This window comes from Pieris rapae, chromosome 16 (assembly GCF_905147795.1).
Source record: "Pieris rapae chromosome 16, ilPieRapa1.1, whole genome shotgun sequence".
NCBI classification, from domain to species: domain Eukaryota; kingdom Metazoa; phylum Arthropoda; class Insecta; order Lepidoptera; family Pieridae; genus Pieris; species Pieris rapae.
The window spans coordinates 3482169-3498645 of record NC_059524.1 but is presented as its reverse complement, the minus strand read 5'-3'; the positions used below and the strand labels follow the sequence as shown (position 1 = coordinate 3498645).

General features: G+C 32.5%; 1 protein-coding gene across 2 annotated transcripts in view; it reads right to left on the bottom strand.

The window, feature by feature from the left end:
• Positions 1-16477, bottom strand: part of LOC110998086 (protein phosphatase 1 regulatory subunit 16A) — a 35783-nt gene that overhangs the window by 4645 nt on the left and 14661 nt on the right. The window contains exons 4-9 of one of the 2 annotated variants that reach the window (XM_022266540.2): positions 14371-14819; positions 11334-11459; positions 10628-10703; positions 9664-9805; positions 9200-9317; positions 1151-1598 (exon numbers count right to left, since the gene is read on the bottom strand). In XM_022266540.2, coding sequence (XP_022122232.2) covers positions 1151-1598; positions 9200-9317; positions 9664-9805; positions 10628-10703; positions 11334-11459; positions 14371-14819 — 1359 coding nt within the window. The remainder of the gene's footprint in view (positions 1-1150; positions 1599-9199; positions 9318-9663; positions 9806-10627; positions 10704-11333; positions 11460-14370; positions 14820-16477) is intronic. The other variant, XM_022266541.2, reaches the window with a different exon arrangement.

Sequence of the window (16477 nt, the reverse complement as noted above, 5' to 3'; positions counted from 1 at the left end):
TAACAGAAGAACGTTTGTTTCAACATTCTAACATACAAATAATCTGAATAAAACTTCATAAAACAGCATTAATGTGTGATATAAGCATCTGTGACGGAATGTATAACTTTCTCGCAGACGCTGATTTTCATAAGATGAAAGTACAATTACGCAATTATTACTCAATAATGGATCATCAAAATGTGTTTTGAGATGGTTTAAAACTATTTGATCTTCAAAAATAAATTCTTTAAACTCAAATTTAAACATTATACCGCCAACAATTATTTTTTTGAGTTATTCCGAAGCTATAGGCAGATTCAAGTTAATACATTATTTGTGAACACTACAGCAATCTAGTACAATAATTTTTAGTTTACGACACCATGAATTTTATACCCTTTTTTTAAACTAGAATAGCAGATTTGTTCTATACGTATACATTGCGTTAGCTTAATGAATAAATTATATTTTTATTTCACATATAATAATCTTATGTCATCTCGAGACCTGATTTGTATTACAAAGGGTATTAATTTTATAGTGAAATAAACAAAAAAAACTAGTAAAAATAAATAATAATTATAAAAATAAATAATGAATGTTAATATTACTGCGTCGTGCTTTATTAAACAAGCAACAATTCTATGTGAATGAACGAATGGACTACGGAATTTAACAGAAACACAACATAACACAAACTAACCCCTTACCTATAAACGTTTTTAACTATACAATTGAATACTGTTTTAATTAACAAAAATATGGTACATTTTTACGAATTGCCAAAATAGTACAAATTTCAGTACCGAAAGATAATTGTTATTGGTTCGTAGTAAGCTATATTGCAGAGGGGGTGATATTTTGACATGACCCAAGAAAAAAATATTGGGCTGCAAGCATTTATAAGTAAGGGGACGAACTAAACTACACAACGATACAAAACAACAAAGAGACTTCTTGCCTCATATGCATCCTCAAGATATCCTCGTCCGCAATCCCTTTAAATATATAACTGTGCAAAATTGTTAGATAAATCTTTTATATGTTACTTATTGTCCACACTTAAATGGGATCCCATAAAATTGAGGGTACTTCCAAATTTAAATGTGGGTAGTTGTAACGTGCAAAATACATAGTGCAAAATGTGTCGTAAGGATGCATATCATACCTGCATTAATCATGACGGTGACATGAACATTGATTTTACCATTATTGTCTGTTGTGTAAGTGGCCGTACTGCCGTCGGCGATGGCAATCTGGTTAGGAATTAACTCTTTCCTACCGTCGAGCGCATCTTCGCCCTTAAAACCGTCATTATCTTGTCCTTCCGGCGCTTTTCGTATACCGTTAGGCAAGGTCCGTTCATATTTGTCGTTCTCTTGTATCGTTTGAATGGGTGCCGGTGAGTAATGCGACGCCGCATTCACACCGAATAATGGATTGGTAATTTTTGGTTGATAGTTGTCTTGTTCGGTACGATAGGAATGTTTCGGTACGGCGTAGTCTACGTTCTCCGAATCGTAGCTGTGGTTAGAAGTTGTGGAGCTGACAGACAACCGTGTATTGATGTCTGATACACTCGTGTTCGGATCGCTATCGACACCGTTTGTTAAGCCCTGAAACAAAATGTCAAGTTCATTATACGCGTGAGTAAACAAAATCAATAATATCAACAAAGTAAAAAAACATTTCGGGCTAATAATTTTTCATACTCGATTACATTTTTATAATGAAACCCTAGGAAATTGTAAAATATTATATGTTGTAAAGTAAAGTAACTTCGATGAAGGATTGTAGGTTAGTTAAATAATTTAAAAAGGAAAAATTAATGCTATGAATGTACTTAGGGATGCAAAAGCAACATGTAATAATCCGAAATGGTAACGAGTGGGTTACATGGTAAGAGAAGAAGGGGAAGGTGAGTAGGGACGACATAAGGTTAGCCGAGGTAGAATGGTACAGAATAGCGAATACTAGACCCGATCTCATTTTAGATCTTATTTCCCCATTTTCCCCATTTGTAAAAGCGTATGGCCCGGTCTGTGAAGGATACTTCCTCTGTCAAGTATCCTCACAAACCAACAATGGGGGTGAAGAGGCGGACGCAACCGCCGCATCGCATATCGGATAAGGCTCTGGTGTTACCTCATCCCGCATAAGGCGATTGTTGGTGGCGCCTTGGGGTTTTAGTGTGTATGCACAATAGCGAGTCCCACATAACCCTTCCGCACTAAGCAGTCGCGCTGCGCAATGCATTTCCCCAAGTAAAAAAGTACGGGTAGCGAGGGACGGATCAAAATGGCAACATTCTAAGTAGACAAGTTGATTGGTAGTTGAACAGTAAACAATGCATAAAATAATGAAATACTCTAGACTAAACATAGCAATGAATCCTTGTTTTATTTAAATATTGATATCATAAATAAACAAACAACGACAACATTTGAAACGTCTAAAATCTAGATGCATCATAAGATTGGTGTCATCCATGTTTATCTCTGATTCACAAGATTTTTTCCACATACACCAGTGACACACACTGTAATATTTAAAATATTATCGCTAACAACACTTCTTAAACAAACAACTATATGACAGCATACGAAGGATACGGGGATAATATAAAAGTTAGTCTTAATTTATAACTGCTAAGCAAATTTGCATGCTATCTCAAATATATCTAGCAAAACAATCTTATAAAGTTTGTTTTACTAATCTCAGGAAGTACCAAGTAGTGGTAGGATAAGCCTTTTTTAACGTAGCGTCTATTCTAGAAACTGCTGAATAAATAAATAAATAATTTTCATATAGGAAAAGAATATATGTATTCTCAAAATCGGCTAGTATTAAAATAGTCCTATATAAGTAGACATCAACAATTTAGAGGACACGATCACACGTATATATTTTTGCATAAAATATAGAAATGGACTAAATAACAAATTTATTGTAATCTTGCTCAGAATGTTTAATGTTAATTAAATTAGTTATATTATAGGTACATCTGATACCAAATAAACATATAATAATTTCTTCTTGCATTAAAATTGAATGAATATGCAACAAAATATTTAAATCATTTTCAAATATGCAAAATTATAGTAAAAATGAATTATAGATTTAAAAAAAATTTCACAGCATAATTTTCAAATATATGCAAAATACAAAATCTACAAATTATTACGTTTCTCTCGTACGTAAAAGATCATCCAGTCAATCGTACCCAGATTAAATTCACATATGCCACACAAAAAAAAAATACCTAGAACATACCCTATATCTAAGCCCTAAAATCTGTGGCTCCTTGCGTCCACGGTGCAAATTGTCATTAGTCAAAAACATAATATCCAGCGACATTTTCACACACAATCACATATGCACAAACACTGAATATCGTAATGCATTATAGACACGTCAAGCCCGTACCGCGGTGTGCGTGATAAGCGACTCGCGAGGGAAATCGCATGAAAATTGTGATTACAATGCGCTCATCGGAACGGTATTCGACTGGGGGAGGTGTCGTAAGTCAAATTTCTTAATGTAAGGGTTTATCTCGTATAAAAGTTATGAGATCAATATTATATCAAGTCAGTTAATTTTTTTAGTACTGTTTTAAATTATGTAATTGACTAATTATACACATATATATTGTTTTTATTTTATTAAAAAAATTTTTTTTAACAACTTCGCAATCTTGGAGAATATATATATATATATATATAAATATATATATGTTCTATACAGATATTACTTCTCGACTTCGAATGGCCCAAAATGTTACGAGAAAAGGGTGGCAGTGCTTCTTTAAAAACTCAAATGTTTGTGCTCTGTGAACTATTTTTGCAGACAAAATAATGTAAACAATAGATAATAAATTAAATTAATAAGCTTTTTTAGACTTATCTATGATTTGATGTTATAGAGTTTAATATTTAGTAGAACCTATTCAAATAAAAATGTGCTGGCACGTCATGATATTAGTAATACAGAGCATTATAACAGGCGTTTCGTATAAATTTATTTTTATAATTAATTGCTGTGTTAAATGACTTGAATTGAGAAATGAAATGAAATAATAAATTAGATAAAAGGTTTTCATGTAGAGCAAAGCACCTGCCAAAACCACATTGAAATGGAAATAACGATAATCAAAATAAAAAAACAAAAATATTTTTAATCGCAATTTGAAGATATGTTTTATGTCGAAGTAATGTTACAAAAGCAAACAATGCTTCATGATTATTTATCACTTCCATAATCTTGAATCAAACCAGGGATGCGTAATTAAAGAGTACTTTTACTTTTTATTATATTTCAACTAGCCTTAGATACGACCTGATGTAAAATGTATTGTATCCGAGAATTGATGAATATGTACTAAAAATATCAACGCCGAGGTGAAAAATTAATTATGAATAGGTCTAATTACCCCGGCTCGCGTTGAAAGCGGAGAAAGTACGGACAACATAAAAAGTATACGCTGAATATTATTTATTATGTTTGCGGTATTTCTGCGTTTTAATTATGCCAAGCGTAATTTACGATATAAACATTACCGATCTTTTAAATACTTAAACTTTTTATTATGTAACGTAATATCTGTATAAGGTGAAATATGTATTGTAACTGAGACGATCGGGAGAAGGATTAAAAAATAATAATACTAGATAATATTATACCACTCTGTTCTTCTGAGACTTCAGTGACTACCGTAGTCTCTCTTCTAAAGTTAGATAAGTATTTAAGATGAATTAAAGAAAGCAAGCAGAATTATTTAAATATTATCTATTATACCTGAGTTAATCCCAAACCCAATACCCTATCTCAATCCAAATATTGATAACAGTGTGCAAATAACTAATCGACGGATTGTAATAGCCATCTGTCGATAAAAGCTATCAATGGTAGGTCGGATCGGTATGTGTGGATAGACCATAGTATGAAAATGACAGTTCAACAGTGCCAATATCCTATTTAAAGGTTTTAACTTACACCAGTTTTGAAAATAGTCAAAAGCTATTTTATATATTTTATATTCAGTTCAACAGTGCCAATATCCTATTTTAAGGTTTTAACTTACACCAGTTTTGAAAATAGTCAAAAGCTATTTTATATATTTTATATTCAGTTCAACAGTGCCAATATCCTATTTTAAGGTTTTAACTTACACCAGTTTTGAAAATAGTCAAAAGCTATTTTATATATTTTATATTCAGTTCAACAGTGCCAATATCCTATTTAAAGGTTTTAACTTACACCAGTTTTGAAAATAGTCAAAAGCTATTTTATATATTTTATATTCAGTTCAACAGTGCCAATATCCTATTTTAAGGTTTTAACTTACACCAGTTTTGAAAATAGTCAAAAGCTATTTTATATATTTTATATTCAGTTCAACAGTGCCAATATCCTATTTTAAGGTTTTAACTTACACCAGTTTTGAAAATAGTCAAAAGCTATTTTATATATTTTATATTCAGTTCAACAGTGCCAATATCCTATTTTAAGGTTTTAACTTACACCAGTTTTGAAAATAGTCAAAAGCTATTTTATATATTTTATATTATATGTACTGTTTTATTTACTTTATTTGGTTTATATTGATTATCAAATATAAGTGTAAAGAGCGAAAAGATTGCATTCTATCCGTCGCCAAAAATGGCTTGTCTTCGCAGGGTTTGGTTATTGGGATGCAGATACGAGATCGATCGACTATCACTGATCTGATTGTTTCCAATTGTGGATTAATTATTGGGCTCTGGCGTAAACCTTTAAATGTTAAACCTACAAACATTGTCTTAAATATATTGTTATCAGTCAATCCCTCCAGCATTTATATTTTCTTAGACTTGGAACAAAAGGCTGCCGTTAACATTGTTTCATACTACTAAGATTTATCTTATCAGTCAATGCTCTATGGTCACATTTAGGCCCAGTTTTCACTGTTAGCGAGAAGATTGCGTGAAATACGAAACTCGCACGATCTTCGACGAAGCTAAGACGGCAAAAACAGTAATTAAACTTAGGTAAATACTTTCAGCCAATTAGTTGTGTGCCCGATCTCAATAGCAGCTCGCGCATATGTCCGTTCCACTTGTTAATAATAGATTGGTTTCTTATGTTTTTAATAAGGCGTATTATAAGTTTTTAACGTGACTGACGAGACGTTTTCTAATGTCACGTCACATGAATACAAAGATACGTACGTATTATACGTCGCTTATAATCTAGGTTCGATTGCCCATCTGATTGTTACCTCAAAGCATAATTAACAATATTTCATGAATATACTCAGTGGACATTTTCAGAAACTCCATAGAGACTGATTAGAGTTCATTATTTGCTAAAATAAGCATTTATTTTCTTTATACCTAACACACACCTACCACCTACACAATTGCGATGATATGATGTTATTCAACTTCATTATATGTGTGTGCAAATAACACTTGCTTATGGGCGATAGAAAACGTTGTGAGGAAATAGCATGTCTAAGGGTAATTCAGAGTCGAGACTTAGTGAGCTCTAATATTCCTGTAGTTCATATCCAATGAATTATTGACATACGGGAGTTATGCTTATTGCCAATACCCGACTGATTTTAATCGTCAGACCCTGAAAGAAGAGGAAGTGATATATATATATATATATATATATATATATATATATATATATACATACAAATATATGTACATATGATCAACGAAATAGACATTACGATTAATGGAAATTTTAATATTCCTGACACAAACACTAAAAAGTATTCCGCTAGCAATTTAACGCTAAATCTCTAAAATCCTCAATAAAAACTAATATTTAGTTAGTAACAGTGCCGTTATGATAAAAAAGACAAATCCATAAAGTTTAGCCGCAAAAACAAAAGATTCGACGAAAAGATCGCAGACAATATAAAACTTGTGTGTATTGATTTTAAAAATTAATAGACGGGGAGATAGGAAAATAAATTATAAGACAGACTAGATAAATACATATCAGGAAATCATAATGACAAAAAATTAACAAAACCTAGAAACTGTACAGGCCCGAAAAATCGTTTTAATAATTGCGCAACCGAGATAATATCAGATGACCTGAAAATTCATTCATACAGTCTTAATATGGCAAATTAACATTGCACGCGAGAATAATGCGCGTATAATAAACCTATATTTTATTTAAAACCATATAATTAATGCTACCTTACGCAATGGTGTTGTAACAAGATTAGGCCTAAAATAGAAATGTAACTTTGTTTTTGGTGGGGGCGGTGAATATTTTGTCTGTGCCGATTTTATTAAACTATGTAGTCTGTGACACGGATCTCTAGCTCTGCTTATAAATATAGTGCCCACTTTTGTGTTTTATTAATAGTTTTAAAAGATGTAACCCGTTTGTTTTCGTAAAAAAAAATATAATACATAAGCATACATAACAGTTGGATGACACTTGTCACATCTTGTATCGGACTGCATACAAAAATATTTATCTAAGTGAATCTTAATTATTGGGAACATTTATCACCGAAAAGGCCATAAAAATTAGAAGATTGTATTACTACTATACTATACTTAAAATAGTATTCCGGATTCCAAATAAAATATATTGAGACATTCGCGGAAGTACAAAAAACACTTCTATTTATATTGAAGTTTTGTAAATAATTCAGAGGCTAACGCTTCCTGAATTAATAAATAAATGTTCAAACAATATTATGTTTGATAGATTCCTATATAAAAACTTGACCATCGTGTCTAATGAACCGACATGGCCAGGTTTCCTTTTCACGGCCGCTGACCTAGTTTCCACGGGCTACGTACTTCCATATCATATTGTGTCGATATCTTCAAGATCAAAGGCTATGAGTTTCCTTTAGAAATGTACGAAACGGGTTCAGACGTATTATATAGGTGAGTTTATTGGGACGGAAACGCGACTTAGTATTAAATAAATATACCCATAATGTACAACTCTCTTTGATTTACTAAGATGCACGAAAATAAATCTGTCGTATGGGCATAAGTTGTACACTTCAAAAAACCAACAACAGAGTCAGTAAACTTGAAACTGTAGAAATTGATGTATATTGTGTATTTAATATTTACCTTCTCCAATAGATGGAGCTATATTAAATATTAAGTAAAAGACGATAATGATACCATTTCTCATCTAAGCCTATATTTTATGATGAAATTATAATAATTTAAGACCGTATCTGAGAATAGAACATGCTATTACGTGTCACATAATAATGTACTAGCCGTCGGCGCTGTTTAATTATACACTGAGCCAATATTGCAAAGGTGAACAATCTTGCCATATAATATTATTTTAGTACCTAAAAACTATATGATTGTATACAAATAATGTCTTTAATAGCTTTATCAATTATATGGCACTAGTTCTTATTTTTATTATGTTCAAATAATAATCTCTTCAAGTACTTTCATTTTCACCAAAACAGATGGGTCATTGACCTTTTTGTTTATTTGATTTAATAAAATATAACGAAATGTAGCGGAGCATCTTTATTATTAGAATCCAAGTTATGATTTCTTAGATATGGGTTACTTAAAATCTACCTGAATTGTTACCAATGGATTTTGCAACAATATATTGCGCAGATCACCACAGAGTAGTTTTCTTTTATATTACACATTTAATGAGTTAGTAGACTCCTTCTAAACTAAAGAAGTGTTTTTAATTTATAGACAAATAAATGAAAAGTGATTGGAGTTTGGAATATGGACATGGTAAATATTTCACCAAAGAGATTGATCCCAAGCATTCTATGAAAATGTTACTGGCTGTCAAAAAATAATCCACAAAACAAAAAAACAAAAAAATCTGTACAGGATAATCACACGTGAGCATTCTTTATTTCTTTGTAATCAATTAAATTCTTAATTAATGCCTCCTATTTGATAAAAAAATCGATCAACCTAAGCGTTTGGCTAATGATGAATTTATCAGTTGTTATTAGCACATAATTACTTGTAATTATTCTGAATATGTTAAGTTAAAAAAATATTAGAATTAACCAATGCAAATATATTGTTATTTATCGAAAAAAATATTTCATTTTTATTTTTTAATTAACTGCTTTGTACTACACAAAATAACACAAAATAAAACTCAATTCATAAAAGTGCAATTTTTTCTATGACGTCACGTAAAATTATCGACCGTTAATCGACTACATACATTCAAATTTATTTACCTGACATTCATCATCAACTGCCGAATCGAAGGTTTCCCGAAGTCTCGCTTCACCCCTTGCATCAGCCTTCGCTGCCAATTGCTTTTCTCGGAGTGACGTGCGTCGAACGGAACGTACACTAAAAAACGTTTCTATGTTAGACCAACAGATGGCGTGAATATAAAATTGTAAAATATCTAGTTTCAACTATCATTTTTAATCAAGATACCTTTAGCGCCTGACACAATTGTGTTTTCGATATTTCCTCACCATGCTTTCTCTATAAAAGGGATTTCTTGAATGTGAGTAATAAACATTTACTACGACAAGTCTGTGAATTATTGATTTTTATTCCATTGTAATATGCGGTACTTACAATATTAGAATTATATATTTTTTAGAATTTCAAAATGGATATTTCAAATGTTTGATCCCACCTAGAAATGCGGGATCTAACAAAGATTCCGATATAAAAACCAAAATACCGGCTGGTGGAAGCAGTAGAAGAAGATCGCCTTGCAGTCTTCAGTCTGTCTCCGGCTCCGCTGGCGGCACGACGTCTCACTTCTTCCTGCTCCGCTGCTAAACGCGTTATACGCGCCCGCATTTCACCTTCTTCACATATATCTGTAACAAAGGATTACTTTTGTATGGGACAAGTTCGCGTATGCACTTCTACATAAAAATCAATTTAGTAATCTCACAGCTAACATCCGCATTATAAAATAAAACAGACAATATACAAAGTCAAAACAGGTTACATTAATAAAAAAGATATAGGAAACAGAAATCATAAGTATATTTATAGACTAATAGAAGAAAAATCTGAAATTTAACATTAACCAAACGACAATTAAAACTTAATATTTCAAAGAAAAAACTAAATGGTTACTGCTAAACAAAGTCAAAAGTTTTCTGGTCTCTTCAAATATTTCGTCACATCCTCTTCGGTAAATTGGAAAATATTAATATCTTTGTAATTACTAAATTATCCTTAGGGATAAAAATATAGTAAGCATTTATATGCGAGCTTTTCTTATATATACATAACATTTAAGTGTTAGTAAGAAATTCCAAAGGCTTAAGCACAATTTGAATGAAACAATTTTAAAAGGTTGTAGCCTTTTGAGGTCTGGACCTCAGATTTCTGTATCTGTTTAATTTATCTAATAGGCAATTAGTTATCTGTGCTTGACACACGCCATCGCAGGCATCTAGGAAGTCGGTTTCCATACGATGTTTTCCTTTACAGTTCGAGCAAATGTTAAATGCACACATAGAAAAAAAAAGTCCATTGCTACAGAGGCCAACACGGTTCGTTTTTGAACTCACATTTTAAATTTTTTTGAGGGTAGACACAAAAAAAATGTTTAAATTAGTAGCTTTGATTCTTTGACACCCTACACAGACTCAGATATGCGCTTACATTATTAATTTGACAATACCAACCTGCCGGTGTTTCATCATGCTTATTCCTTACATTGAGATCGGCTCCATATTGTACTAATAGCTCTAATACTTCTAACTGAAACAAAATTAATTATTATTATTGCTACCTTAAAAGGTTACAATTTCGTTTTTATTAATGGATAATATGTATTTAAGTCTTCGAAGTACCAATTCTGTATGTTTGTCCACAAATCACTCAAAAATAAATAAACAATCTTTAGTTCCAAATATCCAACGTAGGAAACAGTTCAGGTTTTATTAAAAATAAGTGCAGTGATTTAAGAGATATTGGGACATAGATGAAAATGGTTGGCATTGATAATTATTTCTATCAAAATTAGTATAGTCAAGTTACAAATATACTCCAAAAAGAGCGCGGCCACACGATGCGATAACGGCGCAGCACCGCAATTATTTCGAGCTATACGGTGCCACACGGGCGTTGCGGACTGCGGTGTGGCAATATATTTTAACCCTCCCCGCCTCGTCTCGCAGGTCACAACGCCGCAACGCGCCGCAACGCGTCGTGTAGCATGGTATAGTAATTTGTATGTAGGATGAAGTTGCGGCACCGCGCCATTACCGCATAGTGTGGCCGCGCTCTACGGGACCAATCCAAGGTCTATCAAATTCCATTCGGTTACTTTTGAGATATGGGCCTTTCCATTTGACAGGTAGGTTTAATTTTTTTACTGTTAATACTCACATGCCCCCAACAGGCTGCAGCATGGACCGGCTGCCACATATCATGGTCCATCACATCTGACGAAGCTCTATGCTCCAATAGGAACTCAACCACCTTCAAGTAACCATTCGCAGATGCTATGTGTAACTGAAAAATAAAATCACACACATACATTTCTACCAATTTATATTTCCATAAAATGTAATAATTAGCGTACTAACTCCTAAAAGACTGGCTGCACAATTGGGAGCCTTCTGTTAGAGTGAGTGCCCATGGGCGTCACTTAAGATCAGATAAGACTCCAGCCCGTTTTCCCCGTTTTATAAAAGAGACATTTTAGATGTATAATATTTTGTATATGTAAGTAAACAAAATTTATTAATTAGAAGATGTTTTTTACTATTATTTTTAGGGCCTGTTTCACAATGTCCGGATAAGTTCCAAATAAGCTATTTATTACTTATTTGTAGGATAAACACTATTTTTGCGTTTCACGACTGTCAGATAGCGCTAATCGTCATGAAATGCGAAGTATCTTATTCGGAACTTTTATCTTTCGAATAATTTATGTGTTGCATAGCTATTTGGCACTTTATCCATACATTGTGAAACAGGCCCTTAGTATTAAAAATAAATAATATTTCTGGATATTTTTCTTTGTTTCACTAGAAATCGAATCTAGCGTCATACGTTGAATTGTTCTGTAATTGTACAATTTCTTATTTCATGTGTCGTGTTTCTTTTTAAGGAAGTAATAATAATAATGAAGGTCTTATAACAACAGTATCTATAAGAAAAACAATTAAGCATAGCAATTATCTCGAACATAAGCACAGATAAAACTGAAATTAATTTTTTTAATAATAATTATGTTATTGACATGACATTTACTTCAAAAAAATGACAATGACAGGTAATTGAAAATAAAATTTTTTTTGCTATCGTTCTAATCGCTACTTTTAATGGTTATATCAGTGGCTATATCGCTCCTACAACTTAATCACAAACATTGATGAAAATATTGATGTGTTTCTACCATCTACCAACTTACTAAGTTTTACAGGCTCTTAATGTGGTTTAAGTTTTCATTTAGTTTTGTTTATTACTGTTATTTTTATCTTTTAGTTATTATTAATTTTTTTGTTTATTTATTTTGTGGTTTTTTGTTTAGTTTTTTATGTTTTTATGTAATTGATGTGTATGTATGTTAAATTTGTGAAGTCATATTTTCTTGAATATTTAGGCATACACATTGTTTGAGAATGTATATATAAATAAACAGCAATATCGACTTACAACAGTTTAAAGCCTTAAAGCGTTTATTTTCCCTTACAAAATAAACCTGCCTATAATTAGAATTAATTTAATGGCCGAGTATAAGTGGGACGTTACTGTGTTTAAGACGGACAGTCCACATCAGCTTAATTACTTGTAATTGTCTAGTTGTGTCTAATTTCAACATTAATAAAATCAATTTGTTTTAATTAATATTCAAGGCGAGCGTTTTGCGTTTTAAAATCGTTAGAAAAATTGTAAAGACCGATTCTTTCAGTTTTATTTCCATTCAAAAACGATTTTATTCTATAGAAATAATAGAAATGGGTCAAAATGTCTAAGTGTAACCCCTATGTCCACAAAAACATACATATAAAATCTATATGTATGTTAATCGTGCGGTTAACAAAACTCTCAACCCTTTAATCCCTTACTTTACTTTACTCTTAACCCTTGTTTTTTTTTTAATCGCGTTCGGTCTAGATTCGGAGATACGAAGTAGTCAATAGGTCCATCTACGCAATTAACGCTTCTACGGTGATGATAATTTAGTGGGAAAAGGACTGTGAACGCCTAGAAGAAGATTAACAAAATCATCTTATAAATTAAAAATAACTTAAATTTTACTCGTTTTCCTTTATAATTCTTGACTTTGATTCATATTTTTAAAAATGTATAGCGATATAGATTTTTACTTTGTTTTATTTATTTTTTGATTTATTTTCAGATTTCATGATATTTTTTAATATGCTTTGATTAAGCAATTCTTATATTTTGTACATTATTCATTTAATTAAGTCTTTCCGTTTCCAGAGCCGTTTGCCTGAAAGAGCTCGCTTGTTAGCGCTAAGGCCGCCCGATGAATCCCTTATGATTTGTATGTATGCTATTTGTTTTATATAAATGAAATAGAGAAACCACTTTGGTCAGGTTGTCTGTCATCGACATAGGCCTCCCCAAAATATTTACGCGTCTCTCTATCCTTGTCAGACCTTCTCCATTCTATTGGTAGACCTCGTTTTCTTTTCCTGTAACTCGGATACCACTTTATTACATCCTTAGTCAACTTTTCTTTGTTAGTCCTCATTATATCTGCAGTCCATTGAGGTTTTCTTACTTTTTGTAACACGTCATTGACTTTTTTTTTTAAATTTATTTTTAAGTTTTCCTTCGATCCCGGTTATCGATGCCGTAGGCTTATTTTAAGCATGATTCTCTCTCTTCTCTTCTTCATATATATAATTATGTAAATAAAAAATATGTATATCTAAAGCACAATTCAATCAAAACCCGCACCTCCTTTTAAATTTTGTAACACAGAAATATACGTATAAATTGAAACAATTTTTGAAACACCACAAACAGCTCAAGCCTAATGCTAACTAACTTAAAGAAAAACGAATATAGGATCTGTGTGAATGTTTTAACAGGTGTTTAACACCATAGAAAAATAAAACATTACGTCATAGTTCTGCTTCTAATTCTTTACTGCATTCTAAGGACTTTTGAAACCCACCCTATGTTTGATATACCTTACTAATACATATGGACGAACAATTTAGTCGGGTTTTTTTATAGAACAGGGGGCAAACGGGCAGGAGGCTCACCTGATGTTAAGTGATACCTCCGCCCATGAACACTCTCAATGCCAGAAGGCTTGCGAGTGCGTTGCCGGTCTTTTAAAAATTGTTCACATTATTAAATGTAATTTATAAGATATTAAGACAATGATTGTAACGCTATGGCATTATAATATATTATCTGTAAAATAACTATTACTCACCAGTGTCGCACCCTGACTATCCCTCGGCTCATCCAAATCCATGCCGGTCTTAACCAACTCCGCTACATCCATCAACATTTGCATCTCCGTCGCCGCCCTGGTTTCATCTATCAGTCTCTGTGTAACACCTCTCGCCGCCATCTCACTCTCTATCGCATCCAACGTTCTCTCCTCTTCGCATATATCATACGGCATATTCCCATCCCCATTCACAGCCAGTAAATTTGCACCTCTCTGTATTAAAATCCGCACTAAGTTTAAATTGCCACAAGTGGCTGCCGCATGTAGGGGCGTCCACTTCTCGCTGTCTTCGGCGTTGACGTTCGCGCCATGATCGAGTAGAAGACGCATCATGGCTTCGTTATTATCTATACAACATTGATGTAGTGCTGTTAATCCATCTTCGTTTGTTGCATCCGGTGTAACGCCACGTGCAAGGAGACGTCGTACTGAAATTAATTTCATATTCTGTTACTATTGGAGCGGATGCATATTAAGCTTTAATTTTTTTCTAATAGAAGCAATTGGCGTGTCTTACAAAGCCCATTAATTTATCCACAATCTTAAATTGAAAAAATCTGACATGAGACCGTGACAGTCGATTGATGTCCTATCTGCATCCGAATAACCAAAACCTACGAAGACAAACCATTTTTGGCGACGGAAAGAAAACAATCTCTTTGCTCTTTACATTTATATTTGATAATTAATATAAACCAAATAAAGTAAATAAAAATGTACAAATAATATCAAATCAAATAGCTTTATAATTATTTTAAAAACTGGTATAATTTATAATTTTAATAAAGGATATTGGCATAGTTGAACTGTCATACATAGACCGATGACCACATATACCTATTCGATCTACCATGGATAGCTTGTATCGACAGATGGATGGATTGATATAGGTTATTGGGTTTGGTCATTAGTCAACGACATGTGTGAGGCATAGACTATAGAGGCTGATCACCTCCCAATCTGAAGCCAATATCAATATGAGCTTGTAGCGCCACTGAAATTTCATTTTAATTATTAATGGTTACCTGTTACCACAACAGCAAATAGCTGTATTATGTGTGTGTGAATAGAAAAAAATAAACTTTATTATTATTATTAATAGACCTAGGCATATTCATATTCCACCCGTAATCTTAATGTCGTTAAATAATCCATCTTTATCAACAATTGATTTATGCAAAACTTCCTAATTAAAATCCAGGAAAAGAATAAAACAAGGCTATTTAAAAACCACCAGTGAAACAGAATGGAACAACATTATGCCCATGAGGAAGACAAGGCATTTTAAGCAGATCAATTACACTTGATTGAGTAACAGTTTTCACGGAATAAAAAGCGTTTAATGATTGCGTTCATTGTATTGCAAAATCGAGATAGTTTACAAATGATAACTCAATAAATGCTGATTAAGCCTCTACATTTAGGGCCTGTTTCACAATGTATGGATAGAGTACCAAATAGCTATGCAACACATAAATTATTCGAAAGATAAAAGTTCCGAATAAGATACTTCGCGTTTCATGACGAATAGCGCTATCTGACAGTCGTGAAGCGCAAAAATACTGTTTATCCTACCAATAAGTAATAAATAGCTTATTTGGAACTTATCCGGACATTGTGAAACAGACCCTTAATATTAAATTTTATTCTCGTTTATATAGACTGTACGCTATCTGACAAGATTTTACAAACCCTTCATTAGTGACTACAGAATCAACATAAGTTATTTTTAAGAACCCGGCATACTTGTTACATACATATTATTAGTTCAAACACAGTGCCCGATGAAATTAATTCCACATTATTAGGACAGACGAAGGCATTTTTGTGACCCTTGATTCAACTAATCTGTGATTAGACCGACATATAACTTTTTTATAGAACAGTAGGCAAACGGGCATGGGGCTCACCTGATGTTAAGTAAAACCGCCATCCAATTTTTAAAGTTCTTTTATAACGCTTTCAAAACTCATATTTCACTCAGAGCACTTAATTTTCAATACAGTAAACAGCGTATTATGATTTAACCAGACTTATACGTTGCGATACATACGATTTTAAACACGGCATACAAATAAGACTGCGA